Raw genomic sequence first — 19,535 nt, 5'->3', positions numbered from 1 at the left:
ATTCACAACTTATTGTGCAGTGGAATCTTAAAATGGTATTAATCTAGTATTATATCAGGCAGAGAATTAAAACATTTCCAATTTAGAGTGGAATTTCAGAAAATATACACTAAAGAATTAGGCGAGATGTGCTGGGCACAACCTCCAACTATGCAGCTGTGTAGGGATCTTAAACTGAGGAGTAGACTGCAAGTAAGTACAGGTTCAGTCTGCAGAAGAGTCCCATACTGAAACATCACCTATGTCTTCCAGGGAGGCCGCGTGACCCGCTGAGTTACTCCCGCATGTTGGTTTTCTTTTGTAAACCAGTATCTGCAGTTCCTTGTGACTTGGTTAATGGAATTGCAGATGAAACAATTCTGAAAATATGAAGCATTACAATTTGGTGGGAAGAATGATTGGCAATATAAATTAGAAGTACCAGAGCAGAGATCTGGAGTATCTGGGCGAAATTTGATTTAAGTGCAGCATGACTGATCAGTGGAAGCATGTGGGATCCAGAGCTTTATATGTAGTGGCATTGGGTATAAGCAAGGTGCCAGTGCATCTAGCTGTCCACTCCACTCCTGGACACGATCGAACCCAGGCGAGGACCAGTGACTCCATGAACCATAGCTCTACATATATTTTATCATATCATATACATACAGCCGGAAACAGGCCTTTTCGGCCCTCCAAGTCCGTGCCGCCCAGTGATCCCCGTACATTAACACTATCCTACACCCACTAGGGACAATTTTTACATTTACCCAGCCAATTAACCTACATACCTGTACGTCTTTGGAGTGTGGGAGGAAACCGAAGATCTCGGAGTAAACCCACGCAGGTCACGGGGAGAACGTACAAACTCCTTACAGTGCAGCACCCGTAGTTAGGATCGAACCTGAGTCTCCGGCGCTGCATTCGCTGTAAAGCAGCAACTCTACCGCTGCGCTACCGTGCTGTATCTGTTCATCGATGTTTATACTGGGGAAGGCATGCTTGTGAACTGCAACTCTATTGAATTGGAGGCCTGTCCACTAAAAATACTTCTCTGTCAAATACATTCCTATTCAATTTTAAATTCCTCCTTTTTTAGGCCACTAAAAATCTAAACTCAAGTGTTTATTCAAAACATTCTACATTTTCATTTGATATGTGTTATTTGATAACTGCTTTTCTCCCAAATCTTTGCTTTATAACAATTTACCAAAACATTTTGATTAAAAAAAATTACATATAGCTGCTTATTTTAAACATTTTCCAGAAGGGAAAGCAGAACATAATAACGAACTGTCCAAGTAAAATGTGAAACAACTGCATCTTGGATATTGCAGTGACACATTACAGCTGAATTATAATTTGAAGTTGCTCTTGGAAACTGTTGTGTAAAGTGAAATATATTGTAGAATATAGAACCGTGCAAACAGCAAAGGAAAAGGCCCTTTGGCCCATTAAGTCTGTACTGAACATGATGCGAAGACCAACTCTCATCTGCCTGCACATAATCCATATCCTTGCACACCCTGAACATTCATGTGCCTTTCCAGAAGTCTCTTAAACACCGCGATCATATCTGCCACCACCACTGCCCCTGGCATCGCGTTCCAGGCACTCTAAAAAAAACTTGTTCCGCATGTCTCCTTTAATTGTTGCCCCTCTCACCTTAAAGCTTTGCCCTCTGTATTTAATATTTTCATCCTGGGAAAACCTGTCTGCGTGTCTACTCTATCTATGTCTCTCAATTTTATATACCTCTATCAGGTCTCCCCATGACCTCCGGCTTCCAAGAGAAAACAATCCCAAGTCTGTCCAGCCTCTCCTTGTAGTTAATGCCCCGTCATCCAAGTGTCATACTAGTAAACCACGTCTGCGCCATTTTCAGAGCCTCCACATCTTTCCTGGAATGGAGTGACCGGAACTGCATGCAATATTCCAAATGCGGCCTAACCAATGTGCTATAAAACTGTATCATGACTGCCCGACTCTTGTTCTCAATCCCTGACCCATGAAGGAAGGCAAGCATACCATATGCCTTGTTTACCACTCTCTACTTGCTAATTTCAGGGAGTTATAGATGTACCCCAAGATCCCTCTGTACATCGGCGCTGTCAAGGGATTTGCCATTCATTGTATAATTTCCCCTCGCATTCAAATCTTTCAAAGTGCAACACCTCGCACTTGCTCACGGGATTAGTATCAAATTTGAGAAATCGTTAAATTAATACATGTGGATTCTGCCAGTTAACTTTGTTCTCATATCAACAGTTTTATCTCTTGTCATTTTCCAGGGTGGAGAACCTGACGTGCAAACTGTATCCAAAATGGTATTGAACGACTGGCAAAGAGGACGGATCCCTTTCTTTGTGAAACCACCAAATGCTGAAGACAACTCCAAGGTGATATGTCTTTTGGTTTATGAGCAGATGTGTTTACTAATAAATCGCTAATAATCATCTGTATGAATTGGAGATGTAATGTTCTTTGAAGCTGAAACACTTTGATCATGAGCTGATGTCAACACAATATAAAGCCACAAAACTTTAAAATGCACCAAGTCTGAAAGCACCCATTCTATTCTGCTTTGACAATACCACAATATATGACATTCAAAACCATTGTAAGGAACTTCTGATGACATGCTTTCAATGACAGGAATAAAGAAGAAACTAATTTTGCACCTATATACCTTGCTGTGATTGACATGGATAACTCGTTAATGTAGATATTGTTGCTCATTTTTGGAACCTGTCTATTTCTTATGGCTGTCTTAAAATATTTAGCATGGAATCCAAGTCTCTACCACTGTATCATGTAAGTCGGGTTATTGAGTGCGTCGTGCAGCCCTCCAGGTTCCAGGTAGTGATGTTGAAACTTGCAGGGCATCAATCCATCGCCTTTGGTGCCAGCGAGTAGCATTTGTGTTAGTACTGGACAAGTCTTGATTGATAAAATTCTATTGCAGTCATTGTCGCTACCAAAAAAATGATGTTTTCAATCACTGCTCATGCCTCATTTGTGCTGTGGCTCAATGCATTAGGGCTAGTGGTCTACAGGAATGCAGAATAACTAGTAACAATTAAGACAGGGTGCTCAGAGTTACCTGCTTAAGGAAACAATTTTAAGAAGCAGATAAAGGACACTTTTAGCCGTCCACATCTGTACTGCCATTCAGTAAGATCATGCCTGATATTTCACCTCTCTGCGACTTCCCTGCACTAATCCATGTTCCTTGATTTCAAAATGTTCCATACTCTGTTGATCTCTGTGTTCAGTGCATTCGCTGAGTAGCCACTTCCTTGTGTGCAGAGTTCCAAAGGTTCACTGCTTTTTAGGTGAAGAAAATTCTCTTACAGTATTAATTGACTAATTCTTTATCTTGAGATGTTTGCCCTGGATCTAGAGACAGCAGTCAGCAACACGTCATTCTTTCATCTACTTGAACGACAGACCATAGAGGACCCAGCATCGATCCCTGCAGCACACCACTGGTTCCAATCAAGCCTCTCCAATCTGAAAAACAACCCTCCAATACTACTCTCTGTGGCCTAATAACAAGCCAATTTTGGACAATAGACAATAGGTGCAGGTGTAGGCCATTCCGCCCTTCGAGCCAGCACCGCCATTCAATGTGATCATGGCTGATCATTCACAATTAGTTCCTGCCTTCTCCCCATACCCCCTGACTCCGCTATCTTTAAGAGCTCTATCCAGCTCTCTCTTGAAAGCATCCAGAGAAATGGCCTCCACTGCCTTCTGAGGCAGAGAATTCCACAGATTTACAACTCTCTGACTGATTTTGTGTCCAATTGACAAGCATACCCTGGATCCATGTGATAGAACCTTCCAGACCAGCGTACCATGTGGGACCTTATCAAAGTCCACGTAGACATTGATTTCTGCTCTGCCCTGCCCTCATCAATCCTCTTGGTCACTTCTTTAAAAAACAAACACATCAAATTCATGAGACTTGATTTCCCACCCACCAGGCAATGTGACCATCCCTAATTAAACTTGCCCTTCCAGATGCAAATGAACCCTGCCCCTCCGAATCCCTTCCAACAACTTTCCTGCCAATGATGAGCAGCTCAGCAATTTGTAGTTCCCTAGATACAGCTGGACAAAAGATCCAACTGAGCCCGGATAGTGATTGAGGAGCATGTGAGAGAATGTAAATGGTGGAGAGATAGAAACATAGAAAATAGGTGCAGGAGGCCATTTGGCCTTTCGAGCCAGCACCGCCATTCATTGTGATCATAGCTGATCATCCACAATCAGTAACCTGTGCCTGCCTTCTCCCTATATCCCTTGATTCCACTAGCTCCTAGAGCTCTAACTCTCTTTTAAATTCATAATTAAGGAATGGAGAGAAAATTAGTGTCAGTGAGGAGATTATTGGAAGGGAGGCTGAGTAATCAAAGTATATAGATGTTCAGGAATATCAAGACAAAGTTAGTGAAGGTATGGGAATTGTGTGAGGATAGACCCAATAGTTCATGGAGAATATTGGCAGGAAATGGAGATCGGTCATCAGAAGAAGAGGAACGCTATCTCTGGATATGAAGATAAAGCAGAAATGTCCCTTAAGAAGAGGGTCCAATCATTCAAGAGCCTTCACGAAGAGACTCCTTGCAACAACTTAGATCAGAACAAGCCTTTGAATTGAGGGATAAAGACCTTAATTGGCTATTTCAGCATCCAAAACCCATGCTGTTGTGGCAACATATGGGCAGAAACAAAAATGGAGCATGTGTTGTGCATTGTCTGCTGCTTGGCTTTGCACATCGCATCCTTGTGGGACTTGGATGTTGTGTACAGGAACCCACACCAGTCACCTTTTTGGTTTCGGCTAAAATTCTCGTGGATGATGTAAACAGCTCTGCAATAGAAATGCAAACTGGCAGTTTTTAATTGGACTGCACATGACATTGAATATGGGTTTCATTAATGAATACATCTTTCAGTGGTCTGTATCTTGAGGTTTTACGTGGAATAATCACGAGTATTAAATATTTTTGGAGGGCATTTTGTCATTATTTATTTGATCTCACGAACAGCCGAATTGCGTAGAAAGTTTGACCATTTTCTCCAAAAATTTCACTCTTGTGTTTTTGCAGCCATTAACTACGTTAGAAGTGGAAAAAGAGTCTAACAATTCCGATCCCGTTAAAGAGTCGTCAGAGGTGATTGTAGGAAACGAGCCTGAAAAAGCTGAGAACGAAATTGTGCCGCAAATCGTTGCACAAGTTAGGCAAAACTTCGGCAAAATCATCGTGGCACCGGAGTTCACGGAGGCAGACCTTCAACCTGTAAACATCTCTGACAATGAAGAAAACTCAGAGGAAGATGATGAGGGTGGAGAGGAGGACGAGGAGGAACAGGGAAAGGAGGATAATGATGGGAAGGAACCAACTGATGGCGATGGAAGTAAACTTCAGTGTGCAGGCAAGCCAAAACGGGTGCTGCAGGATTTGGATGAAAAGATCGCCAAATGCAAAAAATTCTTGGATAAAGCCAAAGCAAAGAGATTTTCAGCTATAAGGTAAGCATTCCCCCCACCCCCATCACCTGCGCACAACAACAAACCTTTGCAAGAAAGTGTTTCCTAAGCTTTCTGCTGAACCCAACAGGATTGCTCTAGCAGAGATTATCAAAAAGACCTAGTGATCACTAACACAGCGTTTAGGTTCTAGTGGGGATGATGCCAACAATGAGTAACAACGGCAGCTGCTGGAATTCTGAAATAAAAACAGAAACCCTGTAACTCGAGCAGCATCTCTGGAGAGGGTAACGCTCAATGTTCTCCATCTTTCACCCACACACCTGAAGCATTCACAGTTTCTCCTTCCACAGATTCTGCCTGACTTGCTGTGTTTTTCCAGCATTTTCTGTGTCTGTTTTCCAAAGTGTTTAAATATCAGAAGGGGATGAACAGACTGGGTCTCCTTTCTCTTGAGAAAAGAAAGCTGTGCATAACCTGATGAACATCCGTTGACGTTTATGAATGGTTTTGATAGAGTGGTTGCAGCGGGAACGTTTGCGAGAGTGGGGAAGAGCATTGCAGGAAGCCATCATGGAAGACGGTCAGCATGAAATCCAGAGGACGATTCAGAAAAGGTTGTTTGTGCACAAAGTTGTATCGATATATTTGCGGCAGATAGTGTATTTGCAATTTCACAGGAATGTGGACAAGAGAAGAGAATACAAGTCAACATGTTTCGTTGAGTTTAGTTTATTGTCACATGTACAGTGAAAAGCTTTTGTTGCATGCTAACCAATCAGCAGAAAAATGATACGGTGTACAGAAAGATGATAAAGGGAATAACGTGAATAATGTTTAGTGCAAGATAAATTCCAGTAAAGTCCGATCAAAGATTGTCCGAGCGTCTCCAATGAGGTAGATAGTAGGTCAGAACTGCTCACCAGTTGGTGAATGTTTAGTTTATTGTCATGTGCATCAAGGTAAGTGAAAAGCTTTTTGTTGCTGGCTATCCAGTCAGCGGAAAGACTATACATGACTATAATCAAGTACAGATACAGGAATAATGGGAGAAGATTTGAATGGCGTATAGACATGAAATGGCCTGTGTCTGTGTCCTGTGAATACATGCCAGAGGGAGTGTAGAAATAGGGCGTATAAGCAGCTTGAGTCAGGAGAACCAATTGGTTAGAGGTTAGGATGGGACAATATTGGTTTATTAATAATTAGAATTTGAGTCAAATCACTGGATGGATTTAAGAGAGAGTTAGATAGAGCTCTAGGGGCTAGTGGAATCGAGGGATATGGGGAGAAGGCAGGCACGGGTTATTGATTGGGAACGATCAGCCATGATCACAATGAATGGCGGTGCTGGCTCGAAGGGTCGAATGGCCTCCTCCTGCACCTATTTTCTATGTTTCTATGTGAGTCGGTGCAAAACCCCCTGCCATCATCGATCAGAGGGCCTGGGTAATTAGCAAGATGGAGTGGATGCATTGAGCAGCATTTATCGGCAGCTGGATTCAAAATTGCTGCTTCACTCCATGGAGAGGCATTTGGAAGTGTTGCTTCCCCATTATTTGGTGTGGCAGAATCTTTCCAAGCTACATCAACTGCAAATGGAATTTGTTGAAAATCTCCTGATCCATAACTGACCGTTTAACAAATGTAAGTTCCTGATGAAAAGAGAATGCTCTTTCATTGCACGTGGCAGCTAGACTGAACCATAAGATTTTGATTCTTTGGAAAGTAATGAGTATTCGATTTATGTCCTTCAAGAGATATGATGCGTATATCAATTTTAACTGCTCAAATTGGCCTTTAATGTATTATTTTTATTTGAACCCAGAGGAATCAACAGATATGTGGATTGAATAAGGACCTGGTTAGAACATAGAAGAGTATAGCACAAGATTAGGCCCTTCATCCCACAATGTCTGTGCTGAACACGACGCCAAGACCAGCTCTTATCTGCCTGCACATAATCCATATCCCTCCATTCCATGCTTATCCATATGCTTATTTAAAAGATTCATAAGAGACTGCGAGTTGTGCTAAAACAATCTTATTGACGTCCTACTCCTGCTCCTGCTCTTTATAAGCTTATGTTTCTTATTTCTAGGATTGCATAGGAAGTCTTTGTTTCACTTTGCTCTAGGTGTGCCAACTACTCACTCCCAAATACGGGACAAGGTGACGTCACCGCCCTGCGCCCCACGTGACCTCACCCAGCCAGCGGCCACGTACTCCCACTGCACCAATGGCGGCCGCCCGGGCCGGGAGGCGGGTTGCTACGCAACCTCCGGTAGGCGGCGCCCAGGCCTCCAGACCTAGACTGTTCGGAGCTAAAATGACGGAAACCTAGAGTGTCGGGACCTAAACGGTCGGGACCTACAGTGTCCGGGCCTACAGCTTCCCCCCAGCCTAATATGGGACAAGGGCGGTCCCGTATGGGATGTCCCGGCTATACGGGATGTCCCGGCTAATACGGGACAGTTAGCAACCCTACTTTACTCCTACATTTCCGGCAGTGTTTTTTAATCAGAATGATGCCGGGTTCTCTCAGTGTGGAGTTTGCACGTCCTCTCTGTGACTGCTTGGGTTTTCCCTGTGTGCACCAGTTTCTTTCCACATTCCAAACTGTGCAAGTTGGTGGGTTGATCGGCCACGAAGTTGCCCCAAGAAGTGCATGGTAGAATCTGGGGAGAAGTCGATAAAGATGTGAGGTGAATATTACAAAAGTGATTGATGTAGGGTTGGTGTGGGTGAGGAGTTAACAGTCATTAGGCTGAAGGACGGGTCTGTTTCCCTGCTGTAGGTCTTGATGACCATGTAAGTCTATAACTAAACCAGCTGAAATTAAAAACTGATGTTGTTGGATGTACAACGATCATTCAGAAATCAATTGATATAAATTTTGGCATTCTTTTTGATATTGGTGGCAGTGGTATTTTGGAAGTATTAATGTGTTTTGGAAGTCTATTAATGTTATTAATTTTAATGTTCCAGGATTCCCAAAGACCTCACCTTAAAACTACTTGGCCAGCCACGTCGAAAGGTAGCTGATCAAACTGAGGAATCTGCAGAAAATCGTAAGTCAAGACTGTCTCGTGTAAAATAAAGTATTGGCACAAATCTTTAGTGAAAATAATCAGAAAAGATTCATCTGTTCTCTGAATTTTAAAATCTGCTTTGACTTTTTCAAACAATCTAAGTTACATTTTGTGAGATTATTTTCAAGTTATATTCTTCAGTTCATTTCCAATGATTACATCATGAACTATGCAGTTCAGAAAAGCAGATTGCCTAGAAAGGTGCTTTAAAACAGCCCTGATGCCAAGGTTCATGTGCCAGGGTGGAGCTGGCAGGTGGAGCAAGTGGGCACCACATGGCAGAGCCAGACAGGGTGAAGGATAATCGGGTTGTGTTGGATGGTGGGCAAGGACATAATGGATGACAGTTGTGGTGTGCTGGGGTAGGTTGTTGCCAGATATGATGGGGGTCAGGCAGCTTGAGGGACAAGTGAAATGGTGGGTATTAACACAAAGAAAATCACTTGTGGAAGACCATGGGACCTCTGACTGCGGCAGCACCTCTGACTGCGGCAGCACCTCGGGTAAGATCAGGGCTCCTTTAATTATTGCCAAAGCAGGCGTCTGTTCTTCAGTCTGGGTGTTTTGCAGATGTCTTTTATCAATTAGTTTTGCACAGATGAACTTAAGACATGTACTCTGCACCATTTAAGATCAGCGTTTGTAAACAGTGGCGTGTGGTTACTGCTGAGAATCTCTGGGCCATATTGCGCACAGTACAGATTGTTATAGATGATGAAGGTGATGCTGTTTTAAATCCTTGACTCCTTAAATGTATCACCATCTAAGGATTCCTTTAAAGTGTTTTGAATAGTTTCCTTTTACACTTTGAATTAATTTATTGTTTCATAAAATTGTGAAATTGGGATTGGGCAGTTTTGTGAAAAGAGTAGATCTGCCCTCTCTCCTCTCCAGTATTTCAAATATCTCTTCATTAATGCAAAAGAGTCCATCTCCTTTTTTGAAGATTTTTGTTTACTCGTTATCAAAAGGTTGCTCTTTCTTTAAAGCTTGTATTGCCCTTGTTCACAGGTTGTAGAGGAGGGAAAAGGAAAGCTCAGAATGACTCGGAGGATGAACAACCTTCTGTCAAACTCTCATCCAAAGAGGCAAGTTTTCTCTTCAACCACAGAATTATTTGAACATGGTAATGGAAGGTAGCAGCTCGTGAGAATCCTCTGTCCCAACTTGTGGGTACTAATTTCATCTGAAGCAGGGTTTTGACCCGAAGCGTCATCTCCCCATTTCCCTCCATGGAAGTTTCTCCAGTTTCTCCAGTACTTTGTTTTTGCTCATCCAAGCAAAAGTTCTTCTCAATTTACATTATAAAATATCACAAGAATTTTTTCAAAAAATATAATGTGCTGAGTTGAGGATCCAGTAAATCACAATGAATTCTGATTAATTTGAAAATGTTTCAAGTTGTATGCAAGACTGGTTTAAAATGGTGATCAAAATGAATTTACCAAATTGACCCTGAGAATTGGGTGAGTTTTCAGCTTTTGTTGAGTGCAGAGAGATAATTAAGGGGGTGCAACAAAATACCAGCAGACAGTGATGAATATTTAGTTTTTTTTAAATTTAGAGATACAACACAGAAATAGGCCCTTCAGCTCACCGTCCTCACTGACCAGCTATCCTACGCACACTAGGGACAATTTACACTTATACCACAAATATTAACCTACAACCTGTACGTCTTTGGAGTGTGGGAAGAAAACCCACGCTGTCACGGGGAGAACGTACAAACTCCGTACAGACAGCACCTGTAGTCGGGATCGAAACCGGGTCTCCGGCGCTGTAAGGCAACAACTCTGCCGCTGCGCCACCGTGCCGCTACTCTGCCGCTGCGACACCTTTGTAACATGGGCATGTAATGGGCAAATTAATGTGTGAGCATATGTGAGCTGAAACACTTTGGTGCAAAAACTAAAAAATCCACCTGCTACTTGAGTAATTTGACCAATTGAGGTGACATTTTCCTTAAACATTGGCATGAAACTTCTCATTTCCTTTGACATAGGAAGAAGCCATTCAAATGCACGTTGCCTTCCAGTCCAATCCCATTGCCCCATTTATCTCCCTGTAGCCTGCAGACCAAATACATTTTGGGTTTTGGAAACACAAAATCACTAGGAGTGATGTGGTTCCATAGGATTAACTTATTAAATTAAGACCAAGCACTACAATTCATTTCCGAAGAGATGGACAGCATAATTCTTGCATTTACAATAGATGTGGAGAATCTAGGTTGCGCCAACCTAAACTGTACTCTGGGCGGCTTGATCGTAATGATATTATAGTATTTTCTTTAGAGTGGATAGCACGTGACAAAAAGCATTTCACTGAACCACGGTACACGTGACAATACCAAACTCATCTTGTTCATAGCGCACAATTCTATTTTCCGTTATTATTAAATGGAAGTAGAGTGCAGAAATCGTAACTATGCAAGGGGACAATAGGCAAGATTGAAGTTTTGAGGTTTTTTTGTTCTAGGAAAGAGAAGGGTGAGTGGTATCATGAGGACAAATTCTGGAAGCTTTCCACTTGTAAGAAATGTCCAAAACTAAGCAGCCTAAATATAAAATTGCTCATCTAATTGGGAACTTGAGAGAAATTTGTTTCCCAAAGGATGGTGAGCATATGGAATATTGAAAGAAGCTGAGGTGAGTAGCAAAGGAGCATTTAGAAGTTAGACCAGTGCATGAAGAAGGAGGAATGGAATGATGTGCTGTTCAGGTAAATGCCGAGGCTAGCTCCTCATGAAGTGAGTGAACGCCTTCGCCTGAGACCTTTGGACCGCACAGCACTGTAAGCTGTTCCCAATCTAAATAGGCCACTAAACCAATGCGTGTGACTTTACTAGTGCTGATAAATCCATTGGGAAGCTTTCAGCTCTGACCGCCTGTGTTTTTGAACCTGCAGAAGCGAAGGCTGGAACGTCAGCAGCACTCGAAAAAGGTGGGCGTCCGTTACTATGACACGCACAACATCAAGAACAAGAACAAAGACAAACAGAGCACCGCGTCCAAATCACAGAAATGTAAAAAGAAACGATAACTTTGAAATAAAGAGACGGGCTCTTTTAAAAATTATTTTTGCAAGTCCTGAGGTCTATATGATAATTATCATTCAATGTAGATGGGTGGGACAATTGATATAGTGTCTTTTTTCATTTAATGAACTTCCTGCCTTTGGTGCTTGGCTTAGAATTTGGGAATAATGGATGCCTGAGGTGAAGTTGATGTAATCGACAGATATACAAAGGTTGAGGCCAGATAGATAAAGTGCTGAAAAACACACAAGATGCTTTTCATTATTGAGGAATCGAATAGAAGAGCCGTCATGACATTCAAAACTTGTATACAAATCGTATACGGCCATGGCATGAATAATGTCTAACGTCCTGGCCATCACACCACACAGAGTGAGTGCAGAGATGATTTACAAAGATAGACAAAAACGCTGGAGTAAGTCAGCATCTCTGGGGAGAAGGAGTGGGGGACAACGGGTCTCAACCCGAAACGTCATCCATTCCTTCTCTTCAGAGATGCTGCCTGACCCGCTGAGTTACTCCAGCATTTTGTGTCTAGGGTTTAAACCAGAATCTGCAGTTCCTTCCTATACATTTGATTTTCAAAGATGTTGCCAGGGCAATGGACGCTTTTAATATTGAGGAAAGGTTGGTTTGGCTTTGGTTGTTTTCTTTAATAAAAAGGGTGCTCTGGGGAGACTTAATCGAGAGGTCTTGACAAAGCAGGTCATGAGGACCAATAGCACTCAGCAGAGGTGATCAAACAACTGATGTCATGCATAAGTCGTGGATAATTCCTGCTGCACATCATTAAAGGAGCAAAGTTCAAATTGTGAGTGGACTCTGGGACAGAGGCTAATCCAGTTACTTGGTGGTTCCCTCTTTATGTTAGCACCAGGTGAGTGAATATGGACTTTGGACACAGTAGCAACTGTTTCCTGTCACACTGAAGAGAGACATAAAATGCTGGAGTAACTCAGCAGGTCAGGCAGCATCTCTGGAGAAAAGGAATAGGAGACATTTCAGGTTGATACTCTTATCAAAACCAGGGTCAGAGAGGGGGAAACTCGAGGTATGTGAAAATAAGGAAGCTGAGTGCATCAATGACTCACGAAGGGCGGAGCTCACAATGGTCCATTAGTGGCTGGGGACACGGTGATAACAGCGGGATACAAACTGAAATCAGCAAGAGGACCAGGGTGGGGGAGGGACGGAGAGGGGATGCAAGGGTTACTTGAAGTTAGAGATCAATATGCTGCTGGGTTGTAAGCTGCCCAAGCAAAATATGAGATGCTGTTCCTCGAATTTGTGTTTGGCCACAGTCTGACAGTGGAGGAGGCCCAGGACAGAAAGGTCAGTGTGGGAGGGGAGTTAAACATGCATCACAATAGCTGTTTCCTGTCGCTCTGGGATTTTGACCGGACACATCCAGACCTGAGGTGCTTACTCTTCCACAGCATTGCAGATGATGATTGTCCACACGGAGGGAATTAATGTTCCCCATTTTCAAGCCAACTGTGTTTCAAGTGCTGAACTGAAACCCCACAAAAAGGCATTCTACACCTGCCTTCTGGGGCACCAGATCTCCCCTGATGAGGAGGTCCCAGTTGCCCTGAACCCCAGCCCTTTACCCACTTTCAAATCCCACACATTAATCCCCTGTGGCCACACTTCCCACACACTCACTGGCCCTCTGCTCCCAACCTGACCTCAGTCACAGGCCCTTTAAAAAACAATTAAAATATATCCCCAGTTTCCCTCTCCCGACTGAAGAACAGTCTCGACCCGAAATGTCACCTATTTCTGTTCTTCAGATGCTGCCTGACCCACTGAGTTACTCCAGCATTTAGTGTCTACAATTAAAATGATTGTTGATTGGCCACGTAATGGGCTGATAATAATCTCTGCTCATTTCTGCGTATTAGGAACAGGACCCCATCATTCAAACCTTCCTGTCCACTCTGCCTTTCATGACTGACCTGATTGTAACCTCGATTCCATGTTTCCCTCTTAATCAACTCCCTTAATCAAGAATCTAACTTTTCCTTAAAAATGTCCCCAGCTCTGCTTCTGTTGCCCTTTGAACAAGAGTTGCAAGTACTCTCATCCTTCAGAAAACAAATTCACCTCATCTTGGTTTGAATTTAATGGTTCTGTTTTTCAACAGTTTTTCTGCATTTGAGACTTTTCCAAAAGATTATCAACAAATAAAATGGCTGTCCTAACTAGATTTGATTGCAGCTGAAAAAGCTGATTACGAGTGCTTTCTGTTATGGGCATAAAGACTAAAGGATAAATGTGAATGCATTGGTTTTAAAAAGGATATCTGGTCATTGGATTCACTTTCACTCCTATTGTGATGTTCACTTCAAATTTTTGTTTCTGAAAATAAAATTTTCCTCCTGGGGTTTGACCATTACGATGAATGCCCGTCATGGAGAAACTGGGAGAAAGCTGCATAAACTTAAAAATATAATGTTCACCTAAACCATTTGGTTAAGAAATCTTCAGAAAACATGTAAAATGTTTGAATATCATGGGTTTTTTTTGTTGCCAAGTATGATTGTTTTTCCTTCATCCTTGTACTGGATCTTGTCCACCTGCCACAGACCAATAGCATATTTTGTACATTAGTAAATAATCTTTTTATGTGTCCTTTTCAAGCTTGAGTATTTATTATTAAATATTTTTGGTGATAAACCTGCAACTGATTATTCTGTAGCCTAATGGAAAATAGTTTCAAATTATATAGTTGTATTATAGGGCCCTGGTACAGTTGTATAGGGCCCTGGTATCAGTTGTATAGGGCTATGGTAAGACCACATCTGGAGTATTGTGTGCAGTTTTAGTCTCCTAATTTGAGGAAGGACATCCTTGTAATTGAGGCAGTGCAGCGTAGGTTCACGAGATTGATCCCTGAGATGGCGGGACTGTCATATGAGGAAAGATTGAAAAGACTAGGCTTGTATTCACTGGAGTTTAGAAGGATGAGAGGGGATCTTATAGAAACATATAAAATTATAAAAGGACTGGACAAGCTAGATGCAGGAAAAATGTTCCCAATGTTGGGCGAGTCCAGAACCAGGGGCCACAGTCTTAGTATAAAGGGGAGGCCATTTAAAACTGAGGTGAGAAGAAACTTTTTCACCCAGAGAGTTGTGAATTGGTGGAATTCTCTGCCACAGAGGGCAGTGGAGGCCAAATCACTGGATGGATTTAAGAGTTAGATAGAGCTCTAGGGGCTAGTGGAATCAAGGGATATGGGGAGAAGGCAGGCACGGGTTATTGATTGTGGACGATCAGCCATGATCACAATGAATGGTGGTGCTGGCTTGAAGGGCCGAATGGCCTCCTCCTGCACCTATTTTCTATGTTTCTATGAATGAAGTTAGAACATTTGTGAAAATGTGACTTCTTTAGCAGGAGGAATACCTTATTTGCACAATTTACGGATGTATCCGATGTGCAGCTTCAAGCTTCAGTGCATTTGATGCCAACTGAAGAAGGGTCCCGACCTGAAATGTCACCCACCCATGTCACCCAGAGATGCGACCTGACCCACTGAGCTACTCCAGCACTGATTCCAGTATCTGTACTTCCTCGTATCTCCTGATACCAATTAATAATTGATAGAACCTGCAGAAAAGCTTTGAGGGGAGAATTTGCTGAATTGCATTTTAATTATTTGTAGCAGGCAGATCTGGTAGATTCAATCTATGAAGCTTCATAATGCCAACTAACCTTAGTAACATTAAAGTGATCTTCATTATAGGTGAACAATCAACATTTTTTAAAAAACTGAAAATGCGAGAAATTCCAAATCAAACACTTGGCAGGTCAGGCTACCCTTTCTCTTTGACCTGGAATGATAACTGTTTGTTTCTACTCTGGGGCTGTAGAGAGCATCCTGTCCGGCAACATTACAGTCTGGTTTGGGAACAGCTCTGCCCAGGACAGGATGGCCCTGTAGAGAGTAGTGCGTTCGGCAGAACGCACCATGGGAACTACACTCGTCCCCCTGCAGGACCTATACATCAGGAGGTGCAGATCCAGAGCAAGCAAGATCATGAGGGACCCCTGCCACCCCAGTAACGGACTGTTCCAGATGCTACGATCAGGCAAACGCCTCCGCTGTCACGCTGTGAAAACGGAGAGGATGAGACGGAGTTTCTTCCCACAGGCCATCAGGACTGTCAACTTTTATAACCCCAGAGACTAAATTTTTGTCGACACTAATAGTAACTTATTAACTTTATTTATATGCTGTAACTGTAATTCTTTTTTGTGCACAACCCGCAGGCATTGCCACTTTCATTTCACTGCACATCGAGTATGTGTATGTGACAAATAAATCTGACTTGACTTGACTTGACTTGTTTCTTTTTCCAATAACGTGTGTTGCTTGCTGAGTATTTACAGCAGTTTCTGTTTTCATTTTTCATTCTTGGAGTCTCCGCGCACTCTGACATTTGGAACTTTACGTGACTCCCTGTCCCTGTTGAATTATTGGGAGAAAAGCATTTGGTGAATTTCAGCAAAATAATCACATGAATGATTTTTTGATGGTCTCCCTCTCAGACATTGGTCTTCCTTGACTTCATCTTCAGGAGATCTATCGTTACCACCATCATCTCCATCATCAAGCACATCTCTCCGTCTCTGTGCAAAAGATCTGCTCGCTCATTATCTTGTTCTTTTGCAACACCCTCGTCCAGCTAACAAGATGTTGCAGGGGGAAGTACCTGAAGAGTGGGTGGGAAGAGATGGAATTGTGGAGAGTGATCTCTGGAAATGGTGGAGATGGGAAGATGTGATGGTGGTGGGATCATACTGAATGGGTAGAGATGTCAGAGAATGATGTGTTGGATGTGGAGACTGATGGGGTGCAAGGGTAAGTACCAGGGGAACTCTGTCCTTGTTCTGTCAGGGGGAGGGAGCAAGAGCAGAAACGTAGGACATAGTGAAGACGTAGACATAGATTGCACCACTGCAGCGGGCCGAATCACGAGCTATGACAAGACGCAGTACAGGAAGGAGATTGAGATCTTAGTGACATGGTATCAGGACAGTAACCTCTCACACAACGTCAGCAAGATGAAGGAGCTAGTTATTGATGTCAGGAAGCATGGTGGAGTACACACCCAAATCAATGGTGCTGAAGTGGAAATGAGTGAGAACTTCAAGTTCCTTGGCATTACCAACGATCGCTCATGGACCAAACACATTGATGCGAAAGCCAAGAAGGTGCACCAACGTCTCTACTTCTTGAGGAGATTTGGCATGTCTCCAGTGACTTACAAACTTCTACAGATGCGCTGTAGAAAGTATACTGTCAGGTTACATCACAGCCTGGTTTGGGACCAACTCTGCCCAATAGGCAAGGAATTGCAAAGAATTGTCAATGTAGTCAATGACACAGACCCAGACTCTCCACCAATGACTCTATCCACACTTCACACTGCATCAGAAAAGCAGACATCATCATCAAACACTCGTCCCAACCCGATCAATCCTTCTTCCCCCTGCTCCTGTCCAGCAGAAGATGCAGAGCTTGAAAGCGTGCATCACCAGACTTAGGAAAAGCTTCTTCCCCTCTGTTATCATGTTTGTGAACTGTCCTTCCATAAGCTAAGGTACAGTCTGATTCACCTCTATCCCATTGCAGACATTGTGTCTATTGAACTGATACAATACTGAGAACTATATTCTGTAAGCTATCGTTCCCTTTGCTCTACCTATTATACTTGAGTTTGACTTGATTGTATTTATATGTGGTATATCTGATCTGTTTGGTTAGCATGCAGAACAAAGCGTTTCACTGTACCTCGGTACACGTGACAATAATAAACCTAAAGTGAATTTGAGAGCAGGGTGGACATTAGTGGTAAAGTCGATGTGATGAATGATTTCTCTATTCGGGTGTGGGAGGCAGTCTCAGAGCAGTTGTTGATGCAGCAGAGGTGGGCAATGGTGCCAGGATACGTTTGGAACAAGGACTGGGTGAGGGAAAAGGGGAAGAAGAAAGAGTGAAGTCTAAGGTAGACACAAAAAGCTGGAGTAACTCAGCAGCATCTTTGGAGAGAAAGAATGGGTGATGTTTCGGGTCGAGACCCTTCTTCAGACTCGAAACGTCACCCATTCCTTCTCTCCAGAGGTGCTGCCAGTCCCGCTGAGTTACTCCAGCTTTTTGTGTCTATCTTCGGTTTAAACCCGCATCTGCAGTTCCTACACAAGGATATGTTGGTGAAGAAGTGTGTCACTTCTTCCTCAAACAGAGACCTATTCAGTTCCCCCCAACTAACACTCTCCTCCGCCTGGCAGAATCTGTCCTCACCCTTAACAACTTCTCTTTTGACTCCTCTCATTTTCTTCAAGTTAAAGGTGTAGTCATGGGGACTCGCTTGGGCCCCAGCTATACCTAAGGGCACAAAGAGCAGGGGTAACTCAGCGGGTCAGGCAGCGTCTCTGGAGAACATGGATAGGTGATGTTTCAGGTCGGGAGTCTTCTTCTGACTTTGTTCCAACTACTTGCCTTTCAAAACAAACCCTGGACTGTGTCCACCTCTTTGCAGCTATGCTTTGTCCTGCCTCTCCTCTCTTCCAGCTTTCTTCCCCCACCCCTCTCCCTACAATCAGTCTGAAGAAGTCACAACCCCAAATTACACCCATCCATGTTCTCCAGACATGCTGCGTGACCCGTTGAGTTAATCCAGCACATTGTGCCTTTTGTGTAAACCAGATTATACAGTTTATACATTCTTCCTTAGCGATACCTGCCTTTTGGTTCCGTCAATTAAAACCTGTAGGCTTTTGGTTTACACTCAGTTGTGCGTTGTTTAGCTTATTGATGGTTGAAACCATTGAAATTGCAGAATTTTATCTACAAATTATATTCAGCACATAGTGAGTTTACATGGTCTTCCTCACCTTCCTACAAACAGGAGCAATGCAGTGGTGGAGCTGGTGCAGTGGTGGAGCTGGTGCAGTGGTGGAGCTGGTGCAGTGGTGGAGCTGGTGCAGTGGTGGAGCTGGTGCAGTGGTGGAGCTGGTGCAGTGGTGGAGTGGTGCAGCTGGTGCAGTGGTGGAGCTGGTGCAGTGGTGGAGCTGGTGCAGTGGTGGAGCTGATGTAGTGGTGGGGCTGGTGCAGTGGTGGAGCTGGTGCAATGGTGGAGCTGGTGCAGTGGTGCAGCTGGTGCAGTGGTGGAGCTGGTGCAGTGGTGGAGCTGGTGCAGTGGTGGAGCTGGTGCAGTGGTGGAGCTGGTGCAGTGGTGCAGTGGTGCAGTGGTGGAGCTGGTGCAGTGGTGGAGCTGGTGCAGTGGTGGAGCTGGTGCAGTGGTGGAGCTGGTGCAGTGGTGGAGCTGGTGCAGTGGTGGAGCTGGTGCAGTGGTGGAGCTGGTGCAGTGGTGGAGCTGGTGCAGTGGTGGAGCTGGTGCAGTGGTGGAGTGGTGCAGCTGGTGCAGTGGTGCAGTGGTGGAGCTGGTGCAGTGGTGGAGCTGGTGCAGTGGTGGAGCTGGTGCAGTGGTGGGGCTGGTGCAGTGGTGGAGCTGGTGCAATGGTGGAGCTGGTGCAGTGGTGGAGCTGGTGCAGTGGTGGAGCTGGTGCAGTGGTGGAGCTGGTGCAGTGGTGGAGCTGGTGCAGTGGTGGAGCTGGTGCAGTGGTGCAGTGGTGGAGCTGGTGCAGTGGTGCAGTGGTGGAGCTGGTGCAGTGGTGGAGCTGGTGCAGTGGTGGAGCTGGTGCAGTGGTGGAGCTGGTGCAGTGGTGGAGCTGGTGCAGTGGTGGAGCTGGTGCAGTGGTGGAGCTGGTGCAGTGGTGGAGCTGGTGCAGTGGTGCAGCTGGTGCAGTGGTGTAGCTGGTGCAGTGGTGCAGCTGGTGCAGTGGTGGAGCTGGTGCAGTGGTGGAGCTGGTGCAGTGGTGCAATGGTGGAGCTGGTGTAGTGGTGCAGCTGAAG

The 19,535-nt window shown here is 44.0% G+C and overlaps 1 protein-coding gene across 1 annotated transcript in view; it reads left to right on the top strand.

Moving 5' to 3' along the window:
* Nucleotides 1-11,653, top strand: part of gnl2 (G protein nucleolar 2) — a 42,504-nt gene extending 30,851 nt beyond the window's left edge. Inside the window, exons 12-16 of the mRNA XM_078423453.1 lie at nt 2,271-2,378; nt 5,097-5,521; nt 8,468-8,550; nt 9,583-9,659; nt 11,479-11,653. Coding sequence (XP_078279579.1) covers nt 2,271-2,378; nt 5,097-5,521; nt 8,468-8,550; nt 9,583-9,659; nt 11,479-11,613 — 828 coding nt within the window. The 3' untranslated portion in view covers nt 11,614-11,653. The remainder of the gene's footprint in view (nt 1-2,270; nt 2,379-5,096; nt 5,522-8,467; nt 8,551-9,582; nt 9,660-11,478) is intronic.
* Nucleotides 11,654-19,535: the final 7,882 nt, after the last annotated feature.

The sequence above is a fragment of the Rhinoraja longicauda genome, chromosome 27 (genome assembly GCF_053455715.1).
Source record: "Rhinoraja longicauda isolate Sanriku21f chromosome 27, sRhiLon1.1, whole genome shotgun sequence".
NCBI lineage: Eukaryota > Metazoa > Chordata > Chondrichthyes > Rajiformes > Arhynchobatidae > Rhinoraja > Rhinoraja longicauda.
Note: the sequence above shows the minus strand (reverse complement) of the source record. Positions and strands in the feature narration are given on the sequence as shown.